General features: G+C 46.4%; 1 protein-coding gene across 1 annotated transcript; it reads left to right on the forward strand.

Annotated features, from left to right (window-relative positions):
* The first annotated feature begins 889 nt into the window (after nt 1–889).
* TMEM170A (transmembrane protein 170A) lies at nt 890–16638 on the forward strand. Its single transcript, XM_073576226.1, has 3 exons — nt 890–1325; nt 2107–2277; nt 12328–16638. Exons 1-3 carry the CDS (start codon nt 1205–1207, stop codon nt 12456–12458), a joined length of 423 nt encoding a protein of 140 aa, XP_073432327.1. The 5' UTR covers nt 890–1204; the 3' UTR covers nt 12459–16638.
* Nucleotides 16639–21990: the final 5352 nt, after the last annotated feature.

Below are 21990 nucleotides of genomic sequence, written 5' to 3' on the forward strand. Positions count from 1 at the left end.
CAGTCCCCATCCGTCACCACTAAAAGTCAATGGAGACGAAAACGGATCCGTGTGCAGCCAAAATATGCGAGTGTGAGACCAGCGTCACCCTATATAATGACTGGGGCTGGACCTGATCTCTCCACAGGTTTTACCTAAAATCACTTTATCTTTCCCTCCCTTAGGGCTCATACTCACTAGCGAGAGACTCGGACGATTCTCGGTGCGAGTCTCTCGCATGGAAACCCGCTGCTGCCGCCCGGCACTGGGACTGGAGGGGGTGACTGCATAGAAGTACATGTATCCGCACGCTCCGCTCCGAGTGCCGGCGGCAGCGCTGGGTTTCCACGCGAGAGACTCGCACGAGAATCACGTCTCTCACAAGTGAGTGTAAGCCGCTAGCAGCAACACCTGCTGCCGTCTGTCCCTCCTCCCGGCAGTGTTGTCCTGAATCCTCCTGGCCCTGCGATCACCGGGATCGTCACATAGCGGCCCTAAACGCTGTAACGGAGGAGGTAGCGCCCCCATTGGCCGCAATGCTACTAACGCATCCAGAATCGGCCTGATGCGTTACTCCATGACGCCCCCTGGAGCGCGCTCCGCAGCATTTGTGGGGGCGTTCCCTCATCCGTTACAGCGTTAGTGCCGCTATGTGACGATCCCGGTGATCGCAGTGTGAACCCGGCCTAACACTATGAGAAGATGATACACCAAACACTGTGCTGCGTCCCTCCTCCTGCACACCATATACTGTCTGTATACGCCAGGGAGGAGGGGCCGGGGGAGTGGGGCTTTATTCGGGACTAAAGGGAACGCACAGGTCACTGCAGATGATGATGATGATGACAATGTGCCGAGTCCCGAGTCCCTGCCATATATGCCACGGAGGAAACTGGCAGAGTATATTTGGGACTGAAGGGTTAACTCCCCTGCAGTTATTCCCAGTGCTCTCCTGACCGCTCCTCCCCCAGATGAGTCACAGTCAGGATTCAGGGCTGATAAACTGCTGAGGCGACAGAAAAAAAAAAAAAAAACAGCTCGTTCACCCTGCAGAGCCGGCTCATTTCATTCACAGCAGGGAGCCGGCTCTTTGAATCGGATCGTTCATGAACGACACATCACTCGTTGAGCCACTCCCGGTATGGAGGGATGAGAGGCCCGGGCAAGTTCGGTTGGGAAATCCCGAGGAGGCGCTGCGGCCTGTGACGCTGTGGATGGCGGCAGTATGGACAGCAGCGGAGGGCCGGGTGGCGACACCGGGCTTCTGCAACAGATCCTGAGCCTCAGCCTTGTCCCGCGGGTCGGGAATTCCACTCTGTGTTCAAAGACTCTGTGCTCCTTCCCAGGTGAGCGGTCACGTGTCCTGGCGGCGGCTAGGACACTAATGACGGGTTACTGAGGGCGACGTAAATGGACGTGTTCTGCAGCCTCTGTGTGCGTAGCAGGATGAGCCAACAGGGGATCTGTCAGTGAGCTCTGCCACTCTCCTCCCTCTGGCTTACCATGTCTCTTTTTCTGTGCTGGTTTATGATCACGTGTGAAAATCCTGGACGACCCCAGTTTTTTGCCACCTAATCTGAGCGCAGGATGATGTAGGGGCAGAGAGCCCGATTCCAGCAATGTCACTATCCTCCATATTCCTGAGCTTTGTGTAACCTTGCACCCACCACTGACTCACCACTTTCTGCCTATGCACAGTGTGCACAGAAAGCTGCCGGTCAGGACTAGCAGATAAAATGGAGCGTGTATCATGAGTGCAGCAAGCGACGCATCTCAGGGATCGGATCTCTGCCCCTACTTCGTGACAGATCCTTTTTGGAAGGTTTTCTTGGCTTCAGGCCCATTTTTTTCTGAGCTTTACTCACCCTCCCTAAGGGTAAGGCTAAGTCTTCACCGCTGCAGACAGTCGCTGAGCTCAGTGATTAGCTGCAGCGCTGTGATGTGTTTTTACGACGAGCTGGCTCCTGAGTGACAATCCGTTTTTCTGTGGGTTCAGTCGGCTCTCGTGCACTTTGCAGGGACGGCGGCGCGCTGGTGTTTCTGTCCTCGCCAGCACCCACTGGGCCGGTGGCGCTCCTCCTGCCCTCTGCCGGTGCGCTCACACTGATCTCCCGTCTGTCCTTGCAGAGATGTGGTATGGCGTGTTCCTGTGGGCACTGGTGTCGTCCCTCTTCTTTCACATCCCCGCCGGACTGCTGGCGCTCTTCACCCTTCGCCGTCACAAATACGGCCGCTTCGTGTCGGTGGGGATCCTGCTGATGGGCATCGTGGGCCCGATCTCTGCCGGGATATTAACAAGTAAGTGGACTGCGCCCCATCATTCCTCATTAATAATGTGAGTCTGCGGCTGTGCAGGAACGTCTCCCTCATTCCCAGGACAGCTAGAAGGTGGGCTGGGACCCTGCGAATCCAAAGGAGTCCAGCGGTCATCCTGTATGCTGCGTTAGCCCTATTGACGTTAATGGGGGCACATCCGGAAGACATTTTCTGGTTACAATAATAAATATGTACACCCTTTTTTTTTTTTTAATTGTTTTTGGCTTACTCTTAAGCTATGGCGAGTTGATGAGTGATCGATCTGTAGGAAGATTGATCTTGTGCCGGCCTGGAGCGGTCCATCAGGGTCTTCTCTGCCGTTATCTTATTAGTACTAAGCCCCCCCATCGGATAGCCTGAGTGGTCTGCCATGGATCGGCACAGTCTACACAGGACTCGAGTCTCGCGTCAGTTAGGAACCTGTGCTGCAGATCAAACCGGGCAACGCAAGTCAGTGACGCCATAAAAAAGGGCAGATTGTGCCCAGATGTCATCAGCGAGCTGGGATTCTCCTACTAGTCAAGCGAAGACTAGTGATGGGCGAGTATACTCCTTGCTCCGGTGTCCTCCGAGTATCTTGGCGTGCTCGGAGATTTAGTGTTTGTCACCTCAGCTGCATGATTCGTGACTTGTAGACAGACTGAATACATGTGGGAATTGCCTGTTTGGCCGGTTTCACATTTGCGCTTCAGGGCGCAGAGACGGCCTGCGCACGGCCGCCGCTAAGCCCCGCCCCTGCCGTGCCTCCACTGGTAGCTCTGCCTCCGGGCGCATGATGCTGCATGTGTCATGCGTCCCCTATCTTCATCACTGAGGACGCAGGCCGTGCGCAGTATGCGTTTGACGGTGCGCCGAGTGCAACCAAATTGCAACAGGTTGCGTTTGGCACTGCTGGTTGGCGCGCCGTCAAAAGGATGCAGGTGCCGCCAAACGCATACTGCACACGGCCTGCGCCCCCAGTGATAAAGATAGGGGACGCATGCAGAGTCATGCGCCCGGAGGCGGAGCTACCGTCGGGGGCGGGGCTTAGCAGCGGCCGTCGCTGCGCCCTGAAGCGCAAATGTAAAACCGGCCTTTGTTAGGGAATCCCCACACATGTATTCAGCCTGTCTAGCAGCCACAAATCATGCAGCTGAGGCGACGAAAACTATATCTCCGAGCACCCCAAAATACTCGGAGGTCACCCGGGCAACGAGGATACTCGCTCATCACTAGCGAGGATGTGTGCGTGTATTTTTCGGATTATAAGACGCACCCCCAAATTTTCAGAAGGAAAATAGGAGAAAAAAAATTAATGTTTCAAATGGGGGTCCGTCTTACAGTCCTGAATTCATCTTACCCGGGGGGGATCGGCAGTGCTGGTGGCAGCAGGAGTCTGGTGATTCTTCCGTTGGTCTGACCCTGCAGGGCGATGATCTCGCTCCCATCCCAGCCTGGTGCGGCAGTTTCGGCGGTGCTCGGTGTTGCGAGGGTCTCCGGCGACTTTATGTAAAAGCCAGAAGCCCCCGCAGTTCTGTTGCAGATTGAGATGTCGGCAACAAGAGCCGAGATCTCAGTCTGCGCAGGCGCCGCCCCCAGCGGCCTTTTTCCCAGAGGCCCGGTTGAGATCTGGGCAACAAGGTCTCGTCCTGAGATCTCGGAGCCGAGGTCTCAGTCTGCACATACGCCTCCTCCACTGGCCGGTTTCCCAGAAGCCCCAACGACGAGGCAGTAGAACTGCGGGGGCTTCGGACTTTCCCATAATGTCGCCCCCCACAGAACCGAGCACTGCCGAAATTGCCGCACCAGGCTAGGAGCGAGATCATCGCCCTGCAGCGCGTCGGACCACCGGCAGAATCGCCCAACTCCTGCTGCCACCACGCTAACTATAAGTACATTCCGACTATAAGATGCACCCCCGTTTTTCCCACCACATTTTTTGGGGGAAAAGTGCGTCTCATAGTCCGAAAAATACGGTATATAGCGGACGCAGCAAGGATTGTAAAACTTGTCACACGGACCGACAGGGGATCCAGCACACTGAAAATAACCTGCACCAATGTCCTCATACAAGAAAAAAACCGTGTGTGTGAAATTGGGCTGAGGCTTTATAGCACAGAATGGTTTTAGATGCAGTATATCTTATTTATTTTTTATTCCAATATTTGTCACATGCTTCTTTTTTTAAAATTTTTTTTTATGCGCTGCATAATTCTTTTAGAGAAGCCGGGAGAGACGCACAAAAAAAATTGGCTTTACCATATCGTGTACTGGAAAATGGGGGGGGGGGGGGGGGAAATTCCAAGTGTGGTGAAATTGCAAAAAAAAAAAAGTGCAATTCCACAGGTGTGTTTTTTTTTTTTTTTTTTTTTTTTTACCATGTTCACTAAATTCTGAAAACTGACCTGCCATTATGATTCTCCAGGTCATTACGAGTTCATGCACACCAAACATGTCTAGGTTCTCTTTTATTTAAGTGATGAAAATAAATTCGAAAAATTTTGGTTTTAAAAAAATTTGCGCCATTTTCCGAGACCATAGCGTCTCCATTTTTCGTGATGTTGGGCTGGTTGAGGGCTTATTTTTGCACATGAAGCTGACGTTTTTAATGATACCATCTTGGTGCAGTGACGTTCTTTTGATCTCCCGTTATTACATTTTAATGCAATATTGCAGCGACCCAAAAAAAATAATTCTGGCGTTTGAATTTGTTTTTCGTCACGCTGTTCAGCAATTGGGTTAATTTTTTTTTTTTTTTTTTTTTATAATCAATAGATCGGGCAATTCTGAACGCCGCGGGTAACAAATGTATGTTTCATTTTTTTGTTTTATTTTGAATGGAGCAAAAGGGCAGTGATTTGAACTTTTTATTTTTTAATATTTTTAAAACTTTTTTTTTTTTAAAATACTTTTTGCATGCTTTGATGGTCTCCATGGGAGACTAGAAGCTACAGTTGTCTGATCGGCTTTGCTACATACAGGCAATGATCGGATCACCTGTATGCAGCAGAATTACTCACTTGCTATGAGCGCTGACCACTGGGTGGCGCTCATAGCAATCTGCTGGAGACCACTGGGTGTCATGCTGACCCATTGGTGACCGCGATCATGTGACGGATTGTTTTACAATACCAACAAAGCCTATGAGATGTCAGAAATCTCATGCACACTGTTCCCCCCCCCCCCCCCCCCCCATCAGGATTTTGTGCTTTGCATGGTTTTTGCATAATGGAGCGTGTCACTGTCATGATCCAGGCCGGGTTTTGTTTCCTGTCTCTTTCCCGGTCTAATCATGTCAAGGGTTAGCTTTTCTCTGCCTTGTTCTGGCTTCAGGCTGGCTATTTCTCTCCACTGCATCCTGCAGGTGGTGTCAGTTATAGTTTCTGCCTATGGCGTGTGTAGCTGACTCTGCTTGTCCTGCTGCTTTTGCTGTCTGAACCCATGTCTTTGGCATATCTGGTACTGACCCATTTGGCTTGCTTCTGACTCTGTGTTTGTTTATTCCTTTTGTACTGTGCTACAGAATAATATTGACCCGGCTTGTTTGATTATTCTGCTGCCACCTGGTGGTGGCCTCACTGCTGCACTACAGGTCTGCTTTTGCTGTGTGCAGTCCTCCCTCCACTCTATTGGCTTGCTTCTACCTGCATTGCAGCAGCGTCACTGTCGCTTCTTTCAGCGGTTTTTCATTAATTGAATAGATGTAAATACTTATGTCCCCCCCAAAAAAATTGAGAAAAGTATTCAAGGAGTGATACCTTTATTGGCTAACCCGAGAAATGATATTTGCAAGCTTTCAAGGCTCTGAAGGCCCCTTCATCAGGCCCATCACTCCTTGAATACTTTTCTCAATTTTTGGGGGGGACATAAGTATTTACATGTATTTTTCTGGCTAACATGGTACCACAATATTATTCTGTATTGTTCACCAATTGAATGGGTGGTGAAAAAACGCAGGTATCAGGTTTTGCTGTGGTTTTTGTGCCAAAACCTGATTCTATGGAATGACTTTTTTTTTTCACTAAAGTTTATCAGCAGGACCAAGAGCCTAATGTAGCATGCCACAACACGAGAAAAAACGGCTTTTTTTTCTGCCGCTTCTTTCCTGCCAAGAGATCAGATTTTGCTGCTGAAAAAATGCCCAGTGTGAACTTTCCCTAAGCAGGAAATCTGAAGGTTCACTTTCCATATTTTGGTTTGTGTTTTACGAGTGCCTGTAACATGGAGAGTGGGGGCGTTCATCGCTCATTCCTCTTTTAATTTGCTTTTTCTGAAAGTTAACTTTTTAAAGGGGTTTATCAGGAATAGGTTTCTTCAGCATATCGGCTTGTGTAGGGTTGAAATAATTAAGTGCTGATACTCCAGTGACGCGCCTCTGTAGTGGTCCCCAACCAGTGGCTTCCAGCTCTGAGCTGTATCTGTGTCCTCAGGGGGCATTATTTCTTGTACTTCTTATTGAGGAGGGTCCTCAAGGGGCATTGCTACTTGTAAAGGGGACAGTGTTACCTTTGTAAGGGGGCGCTTAGGCCATTACCACTTTCTATAAGAGGCTTTTGGAAGATTGTTCCTTTTATAAATGGGCGCTTGGGGCATTGCCACTTGAGAATGGGGGGGGCACTTGGGGAATTGCCACTTGAGAATGGGGGGGGGCACTTGGGGAATTGCCACTTGAGAATGGGGGGGGCACTTGGGGAATTGCCACTTGAGAATGGGGGGGGCACTTGGGGAATTGCCACTTGAGAATGGGGGGGGGGCACTTGGGGAATTGCCACTTGAGAATGGGGGGGGGGCACTTGGGGAATTGCCACTTGAGAATGGGGGGGGGGCACTTGGGGAATTGCCACTTGAGAATGGGGAGGGGGCACTTGGGGAATTGCCACTTGAGAATGGGGGGGGGGGGCACTTGGGTCATTGCCACTGGAGAATGGGGGGGGCACTTGGGGCATTGCCACTGGAGAATGGGGGGGGGCGCGCTTGGGGCATTGCCACTGGAGAATGGGGGGGGCGCGCTTGGGGCATTGCTATACTTGATAGGGCTGGCACTCTCGGGGCTTCTAAGATTTCTTTGCTTAGAATGTGGCTTGTGACCCTCTGAGCTGAATGTGGCTACAATGGTGAGGAAGGCTGGCGACTAGTGTTGAGCGATACTTTCCGATATTGAGAAATACCGGATCGGCCCGATACCCAAAAAGTATCGGGTATCACTGTTTCCGATACCGGAAACCCCATTCAAGTCAATGAGACAGAAATATCGGAATTAAAAAAAACCCCCTTTCTTTCCTTGCACATCCAGTTCGGGAGGGGGGAAGAGTGTGGGCGGACACTGTGCGTGTCTGTGTGTTTGGGCCTGCTGGGGGGTCTGTTTGGGCCTGCTGGGGGGTCTGTTTGGGCCTGCCGGGGGGGTCTGTTTGGGCCTGCCGGGGGGGTCTGTTTGGGCCTGCCGGGGGGGGTCTGTTTGGGCCTGCCGGGGGGGGTCTGTTTGGGCCTGCCGGGGGGGGTCTGTTTGGGCCTGCCGGGGGGGGTCTGTTTGGGCCTGCCGGGGGGGGTCTGTTTGGGCCTGCCGGGGGGGGTCTGTTTGGGCCTGCCGGGGGGGGTCTGTTTGGGCCTGCCGGGGGGGGTCTGTTTGGGCCTGCCGGGGGGGGTCTGTTTGGGCCTGCCGGGGGGGGTCTGTTTGGGCCTGCCGGGGGGGGTCTGTTTGGGCCTGCCGGGGGGGGTCTGTTTGGGCCTGCCGGGGGGGGGTCTGTTTGGGCCTGCCGGGGGGGGTCTGTTTGGGCCTGCCGGGGGGGGGTCTGTTTGGGCCTGCCGGGGGGGGGTCTGTTTGGGCCTGCCGGGGGGGGGTCTGTTTGGGCCTGCCGGGGGCCGTGTGCGTGCGTGCGTGCAGGTATCGTCCGATGGGACTACAAGTTTCATCGGGCGATGCCTGCTACAATGACAGTGATTGACACATTTGCCAACGATGGGACAGTAGTAGTCCCATCATCCGGCTAATGTGTTGAATGTAAAAAAAATTTACAATTTTAAGCGTGCCCTGAAAACGCATTTATTCAGACTGGCCTATCGCCTCAACACATTAACCTAATCTATCCCTGTGTGGCACAGCCAAAAGTTTTACCATAACAAGGTTCCCCGCATCATGTTCCCACATGCTTTATGCATCCATTAGCCCTCTGTGTCTGTACTGATACACACTTAACATTATGGCTGGTCCATACAATCAGCGCAACTGTTACCACCCACCTTTCGTGTCTACCTCTTTCCTCATAGACTGTAAGCTTGCGAGCAGGGCCCTCATTCCTCTTGGTATTTGTTATAATCTACTGTATGTGATTATTGTTATGCTGTAATGTCTATTGTCTGTACAAATCCCCTCTGAAATGTAAAGTGCTGCGGAATATGTCGGCGCTATAAGAATAAAAGTTATTATTATTATTAAAAAAAAACAAAACATACATACTACCTACATACATACTTCATATATACTACATTCATACTACATAATACATTCATACAGCATACATACATATACACTGTGTTCCAAATTATTATGCAAATGATATTTTTCTCTGATTTTCCTAAATAGTCGGTACAAATGACAGTCAGTCTAATAAAAGTCATCACCCGTTAGAGTATACATCAAATTTTATTGAAGAAACCTCCCAATGATAACAGTATAATCTCCAAGATGATTAAAAACTCAAATTGCACTGTTCCAAATTATTAGGCACAGTAGAATTTCTAAACATTTGATATGTTTTAAAGAACTGAAAATGCTCATTTGTGGAATTTGCAGCATTAGGAGGTCACATTCACTGAACAAAAAAGCTATTTAACTCCAAAACATCCTAACAGGCCAAGTTACATGTTAACATAGGAACCCTTCTTTGATATCACCTTCACAATTCTTGCATCCATTGAAATTGTGAGTTTTTGGAGAGTTTCTGCTTGGATTTCTTTGCATGAAGTCAGAATAGCCTCCCAGAGTTGCTGTCTTGATGTGAACTGCCTCCCACCCTCATAGATCTTTTGCTTGATGATACTCCAAAGGTTCTCCATAGGGTTGAGGTCAGGGGAAGATGGTGGCCACATCATGAGTTTATCTCCTTTTATGCCTATAGCAGTCAATGACTCAGAGGTATTCTTTGCAGCATGAGATGGGGCATTGTCATGTATGAAGATGATTTTGTTCCTGAAGGCATGTTTCTGCTTCTTATACCATGGAATACAGCTGTCAGTCAGAAACTCTATATACTTTGCAGAGGTCATTTTCACACCTTCAGGAACCTTAAAGAGCCCTACCAGCTGTTTCCCCATGATTCCGGCCCAAAACATGACTCTTCCACCTCCTTGCTGATGTCGCAGCCTTGTTGGGACATGGTGGCCATCCACCAACCATCCACTACTCCATCCATCTGGACCATCCAGGGTTGCTCGACACTCATCAGTAAACAAGACTGTATGAAAATTAGTCTTCATGTATGTCTGGGCCCACTGCAACCATTTCTGCTTGTGAACACTGTTCAGGGGTGGCTGAATAGTAGATTTATGCACCACAGCAAGCCTTTGAAGGATCCTACACCTTGAGGTTCGAGGGACTCCAGAGGCACCAGCAGCTTTAAATATCTGTTTGCTGGTTTGTAATGGCTTTTTAGCAGCCGCTCTCTTAATCCGATGAACTTGCCTGGCAGAAACCTTCCTCATTCTGCCTTTATCAGCACAAACATGTCTGTGCTCAGAATCCACCACAAATCTCTTAACAGTACGATGATCACGGTTACATTTTTGGGAAATATCTAATGTTTTCATCTCTTGACCAAGGCATTGCACTATTTGATGCTTTTCAGCAGCATAGAGATTCTTTTTCTTTCCTAAATTCCTTGAAACCTGTGCCCTGCTTAATAATGTGGAACATCATTCTTAAGTAGTTTTCCTTTAATTGAGCTCACCTGGTAAACTAATTATCACAAGCATTTGAGATTGATTTCAGTGATCCAAAGAGCCCTGATACACAATACCATCTATGAGTTTATTTGAAAAACAAAAAATTACATCTTTATGACACTTAAATCCAATTTGCATAATTTGGAACACAGTGTATACAACATTCATACTACATATATACAACATTCATACATACTACATACATACTTCATATATACTACATTCATGCAACATACATATGCTACTTTCATACAGCATACATACTACATATATACAAAATTCATACTACATACATACTTCATATATACCAGATTCATACAACATATATATATATATATACACACTACAATCATACAACATACATGCTACAGGCATGCTTCATACAATACATTCATACAGACATACATTACCTATAAAATAGAGTACACACTCACCATCACTTGTCACTTTGATCCCTGAAGCCAGTGTCATCTGTAAAAAAAAAAAAAAAATATGAAAATAACAAACAACCTATATACTCCCTGATCCGCAGAAATCCACGAGTGTCCCACACCGATCTCCTGTGGAGAACAGCAGCATCAGCTGATGCGACCGCTCTCTAGGGGGCTCCAGGAATACAATGACGGGAGGTAGGTATCCTTCCGCACTGTATTCCTCCGCCACTGTAAAAAAAAAAATAGTCCCTAGTCTCACTTTTGGCATTGCTGTGTGAGAAAGTTCCCACACAGCTTTTGCGACTAGTAAACTATAGTAACCTCTCAGTGATGCGCTGCAGGAGATCGTCGTGGGACACTCGTGGATTTCTGCGTATCAGGGAGTATATTGGTTGTTTTTTTTTCATATTTTTTACAGTGAGATGACACTGGCTTCGGGGATCAAAGTGACAAGTGATGGTGAGTATGTACTGTTATATGTATTGCATGTTGTATGTATTATGTAGTATGTATGTTGTATGAATGTAGTATATATGTAGTATGTATGTTGTATATATGTAGTATGTATGTTGTGTGAATGTAGTATATATGAAGTATGTATGTTGTACGAATGTTGTATGTATGTAGTATGCATGATTGTATGAATGTTGTATATATGTAGTATGAATGTTGTATATATGTAGTATGAATGTTGTATATATGTAGTATGTATGTTGTATATATGTAGTATGTATGTTGTGTGTATATATGTAGTATGTATGGTGTGTATATATGTAGTATGTATGTTGTGTATATATGTAGTATGTATGTTGTGTATATATGTAGTATGTATGTTGTGTATATATGTAGTATGTATGTTGTGTATATATGTAGTATGTATGTTGTGTATATATGTAGTATGTATGTTGTGTATGTATGTAGTATGTATGTTGTGTATGTATGTATGTAGTATGTATGTTGTGTATGTATGTATGTAGTATGTATGTTGTGTATGTATGTATGTAGTATGTATGTAGTATGTATGTAGTATGTAGTATATATGTAGTATGTATGTTGTGTATATATATATATTTTTTTTTACATTCAACACATTAGCCGGATGATGGGACTACTACTGTCCCATCATTGGCTAATGTGTCAATCACTGTCATTGTAGCAGGCATAGCCCGATGGGACTTGTAGTCCCATCGGACAATACCTGCGCACACACACAAGACCCGCGGCAGGCCCGCACAGACCGCACATCATGATGACATCATTTCAGCAGCCAATCACAGCCACAACACTGGCTCATTGCATTATGGGGACTTCCGATTCCGGTATCCGATATTGAAAAATATCGGTACTCGGTATCGGAATTCCGATACAGCGAATATCGACCGATACCCGATATTTGCAGTATCGGAATGCTCAACACTACTGGCGACCCTTGATTTATAGGGCACAGCTGTGACGGCATGACTGCAGCCAATCCCTGAGCTCAGCTTCTCTTCTGATTCAGACGGGTCAAGCCTTTGAGTGGAGTGATTGGCTGCAGCTATAAATACTTGAATGCTACTCCCTATCGGAGCAACTAATGGCACCCTCATATTGGTGTATATATCTGGCATATTCTTATGATAGTTTTTTGGCCATTGACACTTTTAGAGCTTCAATCTGCCACTGTCATTTTCTTTTGTAGGTGCCGCCATTGCTGGGGTCTACAGAGCCGCCGCCAAGGAAATGGTCCCTCTCGTCGCTCTGGTCTTTGGCGTTGGACAGACTTTCTGTATGCTTGTCATTTCCTTCTTAAGGATTTTAGCGACTTTGTAACCTAATCCATCAATACCTTCCGGACCTCCAACGATGCACATCGTGACTGGACTTGGCTTTGAATGATGCAAGCTCCACATCAGAGCTGCGCAGTCGTGTCTGTATTACAATGGAGTTTGATTGTCTCATTACCTTCACACAAGTCCTCCTAGAAGGCCGGTCACCACGGTGGCCCTGGATGAGCCGATGCCAGCAAGTTCAGCTCTGAATTTTAGAGACTAGAGTGCAGTTAGGATTTCTGGTCCTGGTGGGTCTGTACCTGGGCTATGGTAGTGTGACAGATGAGGGGCTTCTAGGGTCTAACGCCCGGCTACACTGTGGGGTACATACATTGGGGCTCATGCCCCAAAGACTTGTGTGCTGGGGAGGAAAGTCTTGGGGTAAATTTGCACGGTTGGAAGATCTGCCGAATGTTAACTTCGCATTGAAAATATTTGCATAAATCCTCAGAATGTCTGTTTTATGCTGCAAAATCCACACAATTCAGAGCAAATATTTCTGCTGTGAATAATCTGCAGCTGATGTGTCCCATGTGGACGTGTATCTGTGCCTCCCTGTTTTTGTTAGGGAGCTTTTCTTATATTGTAATTAACCCTTTCTAACCTCAGTTACGGCACTTTCCATTTGTCAGACCTGTCATTTTAAAAGAATTTTAACTTTTTACTCAGTTGATTTTTTTTTTTTTTTTTTTGTTATTGGGATTGCAATGAGACCGGGAGTGCGTTCTGCACAGAATCTCTCCCAGTGTTTGTTGGTGGCCAAAGAATTTTAATATTTTATTCTCTCTGGTTTCTGAAAAAAAATAAGAATGTTTCTAACTGTTGCAAAAACTCCCAGGATAACTTTAGAGATGGATAAGTAACGTGTGATCATTTTTTCTGTATTTATTTGAAATTGGCAGCGACATTAAAGGGCCACCGGATCTAAAGTGCGAGACGATGCTCAATGCATCTATAGGCTCCCATACACATTGGACCAATGTTGGCCGAGACCACCGATTAGATGGGTTTGGCCGACACTCCAAAGTCTGTCGTGGTGACAACCAACTGGTTGTCGGATCGAGCATGTCCAATTTTGGAGACAAACCGCCGGCAGAGATGTCTTTCGGCGGCTTTCTCGTAGAGGACACAGGAGCACTCGACCAGCAGACGGGAGACATGGGTGAAGCACCATTCAGCCGGCAGCCATGTAATGTGTATGGCCGATCTTACATAGATGAATCAGGGTGAAACGCCCCTTGTCAGAGCTACGCTCTCCGTAGCATTTCCATGTAGCCTACGACATGATCTGTGTGTACATAACATTGTGAATGTTTAGGCAGATCCTCCTGTATATTAGAACTTGCACTTTACGATGAGACGTCTTTTTCTGGAGATGCTTTTTTGAGGATTTCAGATTTGGGACTTTCTCTCGGTAAATGCATGTAATTCTATTGATTTTTATATCCTTTATACATTGTAATATTTGACTACTATATATGCAATTCCTAAAACAAATTCAAGATCCATTTGTGGCCAGCAGAGGTATCGGATGGGAATTCTGCCCGGACTTTATTCCTCCTGCACCTCAGATGTAGGTCTTTTTTTGGCCGTATGTCCACACCGGACCATCTTGTGGTCTGTATTTCTCTGCTGCATCAACAGATTTGTTCTAAAATTCATTCTAGTCACTAATAAGACCTGTACAGAGCTTAGTGTCCGGCATTGGATTATGCTCCTGGCCTGAGCTCATATCGGGCTGTCAAGGTTGGGTCAGGAGCCCTGTAGCCAGTAGTCCATGTAGTCCTTACCCTTAGGTTCGGGGTCACACCACCATTCTTCTCTTATCCAAGATAATTGTCCCAATTATGCTGATCACACTGTAATCAGACTGATCGGGGGGACGAGTCTGATCTGTCAAAATGACAGCTGGCACTGTTCTGATTTTTTTTACGGTCGTGCAAGAGCCCTTATCGTGACCCAGGGATGTGTCAATGCGGGCTAAGAGTAGATAAGCCAAGTGTAGATCACTGATTACTATTAGTGTGATAGAGCTGCTCACACTGTGCACGGTTTTTTTGTTGCAATTGATGCATAAATGCATAATTTTGGGCTCAATGTTCCAGAATCGTTGCATTTTTGTACTCCAATTGCAGCAAAAATAACACAATCTATGTGGTAGCGGTCATAGACTTGGACCACATATGCCTAAAATAGGTTAAATGAATTGTAATCTATTACTCCCCTACCCAACCCAGGACACACGTGCATGATCGTTTCACCCCAGTGTGCACTTAGTGGGGAAAAAGGCAGCTTCTCTTGGAGCAGAGGATCAAGCTTGTAAATGTCCTATTGACATGAAATAACCAGACAAGACCCCAAAAATTCTACTTTGCCTTCAGGGAATTTTTATGGCTTACCAAAGCACCCAGAAAAACTAGCGCTTGTTGCCCTAGGATCGCCTAAACTATGCTCATTCCCTGTAACACCTGTTCCCTAATTATTTACCCATCTAAATGCAGCACTAAGACCCCGGACAGATGATGTCAGGGAAGATTGGGATCTGTTTTCTGACTGCTAATCTTTTTGTGCTTGGCGAGATAATCCACTGCTAGAGGAGTCTGGACGCGGCTCTCTCATAACACAGGAACACTCGGTAAAGGCGAGCGCTCCTGTGTACGAAGGAGTCCGGAGAATGTTGCTGTCCAAACCAACCATCATTGCCCGACAGCCGTCATTCGGCAGAGCTTTCCTAATCGCATAATATGTGATATCTTTTTCTTGGTTCGGCTGAGGATTAGTTTTAAACATACGGAACACCCTTTACAGGTTTTTATAAATGTGACCTCGTCCTCCTGCTCCCACATTTGGTCAATGTCTTGATATAATAAATTTTTGTACTTGGGTTGACACCGATCTCTATTGCACCAGCAGGCATCTACCGGACGATACAGGTAACATGTTGGGCTATTGGGCTGTGGCAGATTTTTGGTGCTGTTTGGTCCTAGTTCTACCTCAAAAATCTGCAACAGATCACTATATAATGCTTGTGAGTGGGGCTGTAAAATCCTCTCCCATGTACAGCAGAATTTGAGAACATGAGCTGAGGATTTTAATATCTTTATTTAATGTCTGTTTTATTATTAATCAGAATCTGCCACAAATTATTCCCACCAGTATGCAAGAGGTAAAATCTGTGCCCAAACCGTTGTGAGACTCATGGAGCTGGTGATTTTTTTTTTTTTTTTGCCAACTGAAATTGTACTTTGCCTGTTGCCCACCTTAAGTACCTATCATTTGCTTAATTGTGTTAAATACCTTGTAAAAAAAAAACCTCTTCTGATGCTGTCGCTTTTTTCCGCTTTGCACTGAGTCACTCCATTGCAGAGATATTCACAATTGTTGCTTTTGGATCACACCATGTGAAATCTCTGCTTGCAGACCAATTTGCAGGGTTTTTTTGCAGTCTTTTCTGGGGGTGTGCACTTTTACCCCTCTCTACTAGACACTGCCAATCATCGCTCGGCATTATCTGAGACTGTTAAACTGCTAGATCAACTGCTTAATTGTGATTGCCATCATCTGGGGGAGGGGTGAAAGATTACACCCCCAGAGAAGAATCTGTAGAAACGCCCAGATGCACTACAAGCAGAGATTTCACATGCTGCGCTCCAGAAGAAGCAACTGTGAATATCTCTGTAATGGCGCAACGCAATTCAAAACAGAAAAAAAGCAGCAGGATCAGAAGTGTGCAGGGATCTTTACAAGATATCTAGCTAAATATATATAAAAAAAAATTTTAAAGCGGGTGAGAGGTCCTCTTTAATAGTCCAGAAGCAGTGTTGTTTTGGATGTAAAGACAGGACTATCAATCCATAGAGGCACAAACTTTATTTTTCTGTAAGTTGTATTACCGATGTTGCTCTTTAGGCTGATTTTTAGGCTTGCTCCGGTTCCAATGTAAATTATTGGATAATTGAAGGTCACGTCTACAAAGCATAGTCTTAATTTACTTAGATGCTGGAGCCATTAATGTAGTTTTCTATGTCACCACTTTACGCACCTTTACGTCATACTTTGACCAATTGTTCCTTTAACCTTTTAGAGGGGTCGTTTCAAAAGGTAAAAGTTTTATTTTTCTACTAATATTTCTAATATTGGTGTTACTGTGTTTATATAATAATTAAAATGTTTGGCTAATATATGTGTGTCCTGCTTCATCTACTCTGGTGGCTTGCGATATTGGATGTGATAATTAGAAATCTCACTGGTGGTCCCACCACATATTTTACAGCAAGGTAAAACGATACTCATCAAAAATGCTAAGAGGAGTATTCTTAGCCACAAGGAGTGTGTGTAATTTGTAGAAACATGAGGTTGTAATGTTTTTTGTGCAGAAGTTTAGCAGTGCTGAAATACTCCTTTTCAGGGAAGAGTCAGACGACAGTATAACTTTGGCGAGGATTGCAAGACAATGCGGAGACTGGCCGGCGGCTCTCCTCACCCAATCATGACATCTGCATAGAAATACCTGTGACGCTCTTGGCGGGAGAGGCACAGGCCAGTCCGAATATTGTGTTGCAATCCTTGTCTTAGGCCGGTTTCACATTTGCGTTCCCGGGCGCAGCGACGGCCTGCGCACGGCCGCCGCTAAGCCCCACCCCCTGCTGCGCCTCCGCCGGTAGCTCTGCCTACCGCCTCATGACGCTGCATGCGTCCTGCGTCCCCTATCTTTATAACTGGGGACGCAGGCCGTGCGTAGTATGCGTTTGGCGGCGCATGTGTCCTTTTGACGGTGTACCGAGCACATCCAAATTGCAACTGGTTGCGTTTGGCGTTGGTCGGCGCACCGTCAAAAGGACGCATGCGCCGCCAAACGCATACTGCGCATGGCCTGCGTCCCCAGTGAAAAAGATGGGGTACGCATGCAGCGTCGCTACCGGCGGAGGCGTGGCAGGGGTGGGGCTTAACGGCGGCCGTGCGCAGGCCGTCGATGAGTCCGGGAACGCAAATGTGAAACCAGCCTTAGTTATACGGCCATCTGACTCAAAAAATTTTTTGCTTTTACTCAGCCTGGGAGAGGTCAAAGATTTCTCCAACATGATCTTATCAGTCTTTTAAAGGGAAACTGTCACCCTTTTTTTCGGCTTGCAGCTGCCGGCATAGACATCGGGGACTTATCTACAGCATTCTGTAATGCTGTAGATAAGCCTCCAATGTAACCTGAAAGATAAGAAAAACACGTTATATTATACTCACCGGGGTGGGCGGTCCGGTGGGCGTTGCGGTCCGGTCCGACGCCTCCCTTCTTCATGCAATGACGTCCTCTTCTCCCGTCCTGTAATGGCTGCGGCGCAAGCGCACTGCTCTGCCCTGTTGAGGGCAGAGCAGAATTCTGCAGTGCGCAGGCGCCGGACCTCTCCCGACGCCTGCGCACAGTAGTGCGCTTGCGCCGCAGCCATTTCAGGACGGGAGAAGAGGATGTCATCGCATGAAGGGAGGCGTCGGACCGTAACGCCCACCCCGGTGAGTATAATATAACGTGTTTTTCTTATCTTTCAGGTTACATCGGAGGCTTATCTACAGCATTACAGAATGCTGTAGATAAGCCCCCGATGTCTATGCCGGCAGCTGCAAACCGAAAAAAGGGTGACAGATTCCCTTTAAGCTCACTGGGTGAGATGTTTTCACAAAGCCACAAGTCAAGATGGATAGACTGCAGCCATTGGGTTAATCCTTATGGCTAGAGGAGGGTTAACCGGCAGACCTTTGGGTATGCCGGAATCATTAGAATTGCAATATGACAGCACGGTGTGAATGGATGGTGGTGCACTCCAAACAAACTGACCTCGAAGCTCAATATTAAGACCTAGAGGCCTACAGAGATATTGTCACGGTCAAACGTTGGGGAAACTTGTAAAACCTGACATGGAGCACAACAAGGATTCGTGGCCATAGGTGAAGGGAGTGGAGCCTGGCCCAGCAAGAACAAGTGTATGATACAGTTTTTCTGTTCCACTCAAATTTCTCACCTCCTTGTGTAAACGGACCAGTAAACAAGCGCTGATCAGCTCCTATTTAGCTGTTCTGCAGTAGTTACAAGGTGAAAATTCACACATCGAAATTACCCATTAACTATATGTAATGTGGCCTTTCCTAGGCAGATGTGGAAAACACAGCAACGTGATGCTGCACATTGGTGGTGCCCACAAGAAATCACTCATCGTGCATAGCTCTAGTCTTCATAGTACTGAATTTCCTGTACATGGAATTCAAAGCAGTCCAGGAGCTCATGGACTGAAATCCAGCTGAAACGCGTGCTAGTTGGATTTGTGCTTATTGACTTAAAAGCCTGATTCATCAGTACCTGAGGACCAGGATCTCTTTGAATTCTGTAACTTTTCAATGGCTTATTGAATTGTAAAATGTGTTACTTTCCAATTGTTAAAAATTCAGATAATTGATAAACACCAGTGACTTTCTCACTGGTCTTGATGAGGCATGTAGGACTCCGTTGCTACTAATTCCTTGTGACGTGCACGCCTCTTATTGAGTCAGGAGCATCTGACGAGTGACAGTGACTGAAGTAAGATTTCTGGCATAAGAAACAACAGCACGTCATCAATTAAACAAGCTGTGGTGTCCCTCCACCTGTTCGTTTTGGCGGAGCTGGGAGAAAAGGGTGTGAGAACGCGAAAAGTCCCAACATTTTTGTGCAACTCCAGGTTACGCTGCAATTTTGCGTAATTTCAAAGCAAATTTTGCCAGAATTTTAGCAAGTTGATTAATTAATTGGTACATTAATATATTCACAGCCATTAAAACTTACCAATAGGCTATTTATTTCTAAAAAAAAATAATTTTTAAATTCCTTTGCAATGAGTTGCATGTTGTGTTCCAACTTTTTAGGGAAGTGAACAGTCACTTCAGAGCCAGTGACTTTGGTTTCAGGGATTTTAGAAGAGTACTTTGTACTAAAGCACTGATTGTTTTGGGTATAATCCCCATTATGAAAATGTGCTCCGTTATTGACAATGGCATCCAATATACATCTTGTCTCATGTATGCAATCCTTGACCAGACACTAGAGGGTGCATCCTGTGGTGCCAGATGTGTGCAATGTTAGACATTTGGAAGCCTTGGTTCTGAACAGCTTGCAGCACTGAGATGTGGAGTTTGCTAATCACGGGCATGTGCTTGCTGGGCTGGATATGGGGGAGGATGTGGTAGCATGGGCTGCAGGACAATTTGGCACCTAGGTGGGTGACAAGAGTGAGGGAGGCTAGTCCTGATCTGGCACACCGCAACAAGTTTGCAGATGACAGTTGTGTCCATACAGGAGTAGCGCTGCAGGAAAATGTGTCCTCAAAGGCAGGAGAGTGTCTACTGTGGTAAGGGGGGAAATAGCGTAGGCCAGGACAGACAGGTGCTGGTAGTGGGGAATTCCATTATTAGGGTAATGGCAATCTGTCTCAAAGACCGGATTCATCGAGCCATGTGTTGTGTTCCTGTCATTCGAGATTGTCACATCACTGATTGGGTTGACTTAACTGGGATGGATTGGTGAGAACCCAGTGGTCATGGTATACATCGGAACCAATGACAAAGATAGAGATGAGTGGGAGGTCCTTTACCCCTTCCTGACATCAGACGTACTATCCCGTCCATGGGACCCAGGCCCCTATGCCCATGGACGGGATAGTACGTCTCAGCGATAAGCAGCGCCCACGTGGTGAGCGACGCTGATCGCGGCCGGGTGTCAGCTAATTATCACAGCTGACACACGGCACAATGTGTCAGGGACGGTCACGGACCGCCCCCGACATGTTATCCCCTTGCACACCGCGATCAAACATGATCGCGGTGTACCAGGGGTTAAAGGGAAGCATCGGCAGGGAGGGGGCTCCCTCCGTGCTTCCCTGAACCCCCAACGGCAGAGCAATGTGCAGCGCTGCTGCGGGGGGCTCCTTCCCTGCAGGCCCCCGAATCCAAGATGGTGACGGGGGCCTGCAGGGAGCCGGCTTCCTCAGTGCCTGCAAAGCGCAGGCATGAGGAAGTCTGCAGCAGTGCCTGTGACAGATCGCTGATCTGTCACAGTGATCTGTGATGTGACAGATCAGCGATCTGTCACAGGACAGTGATGTCCCACCTGGGACAATGTAATAAAGTTGAAAAAAAAAAAAAGTGTTAATTTTTTTTAAAAAAAATCGCCAAATTTAGAAGAAAAAAAAATTCCCTCAATAAATCCATTTTTTTTGGAAAAAAAGACCCAAGAGTACACATTATTAGGTATCACCGCGTCCGTAACGACCCGCCCTATAAAACTGTCCCATTAGTTAACCCCTTTAGCGAATCCCATAAAAAACGAAGCAAAAAATTATTTATCATACCGCCAAACAAAAAGTGCAATAACGCGCGATCAAAAAGACACATATAAATATCCATGGTACCGCTGAAAACGTCATCTTGTCCCGAAAAAAACGAGCCGCCACACAGCATCATCAGCGAAAAAATAAAGTTATAGCTCGCAGAATAAAGCAATGCAAAAATAATAATTTTTTATATAAAATTGTTTTCATTGCATAAAACCGACAAAACATAAAAAAGACCTAAATGAGGTATCGCTGTAACCGTACTGACCCGAAGAATAAAACCGCTTTATCAATTTTACCGCACGCGAAACGGTGTAAATGCACTCCCCAAAAGAAATTCATGAAACGCTGGTTTTTGTTCATGCTGCGTCCCAAAAATCGGAATAAAAAGCGATCAAAAAAATGTCATGTGCCCAAAAATGGTACCAATAAAAACGTCAACTCGTCCCGCAAAAAATAAGATACGGAAAAATTATAGCTCTCACTATGTGGTGATGCAAAAACTATTTTTACAATAAAAAGCGTCTTCTAGCGTGCGACAGCTGCCAAACATAAAAACCGCCATAAATAGTAAATCAAACCCCCCGTTATCACCCCCCTAAGTAAGGGAAAAATAATAAAATTAAAAGAAAATGTATTTATTTCCATTTTCCCGTTAGGGCTGAGATTAGGGGTGTGTTGGGGTTAGAGTTGGAGTTAGAATTGGGGGTTTCCACTGTTTGGGCACATCAGGTGCTCTCCAAATGCAACATGGCGTCTGATCTCAATTCCAGCCAATTCTGAGTTGAAAAAGTCAAATGGTGCTCCTTCCCTTCCAAGCTCTGCCATGCGCCCAAACAGTGTTTTACTCCCACATATAGGCTATCAGCCTACTCAGGACAAATTGCAAAACAACTTTTGGGGTCCAATTTCTCCTGTTACCCTTAGGAAAATAAAAAATTGGCAAAAATATCATTCTTGTGGAAAAAAATGATTTTTTTATTTTCACGCCCAGGCGTTATAAACTTCTGTGAAGCCCTTGGGGGTTCAAAGTGCTCACCACACATCTAGATAAGTTCTGTGGGGGGTCTAGTGTCCAAAATGGGGTCACTTGTGGGGAGTTTCAATAGTTTAGGTAGATCAGGGGCTCTCCAAACGCACATGACACCCGCAGACCATTCCATCAAAGTCTGCATTCCAAAA

Source organism: Dendrobates tinctorius, unplaced genomic scaffold (assembly GCF_039654945.1).
Source record: "Dendrobates tinctorius isolate UK_male_01 unplaced genomic scaffold, ASM3965494v1 ptg000047l, whole genome shotgun sequence".
In the NCBI taxonomy this organism is placed as follows: domain Eukaryota; kingdom Metazoa; phylum Chordata; class Amphibia; order Anura; family Dendrobatidae; genus Dendrobates; species Dendrobates tinctorius.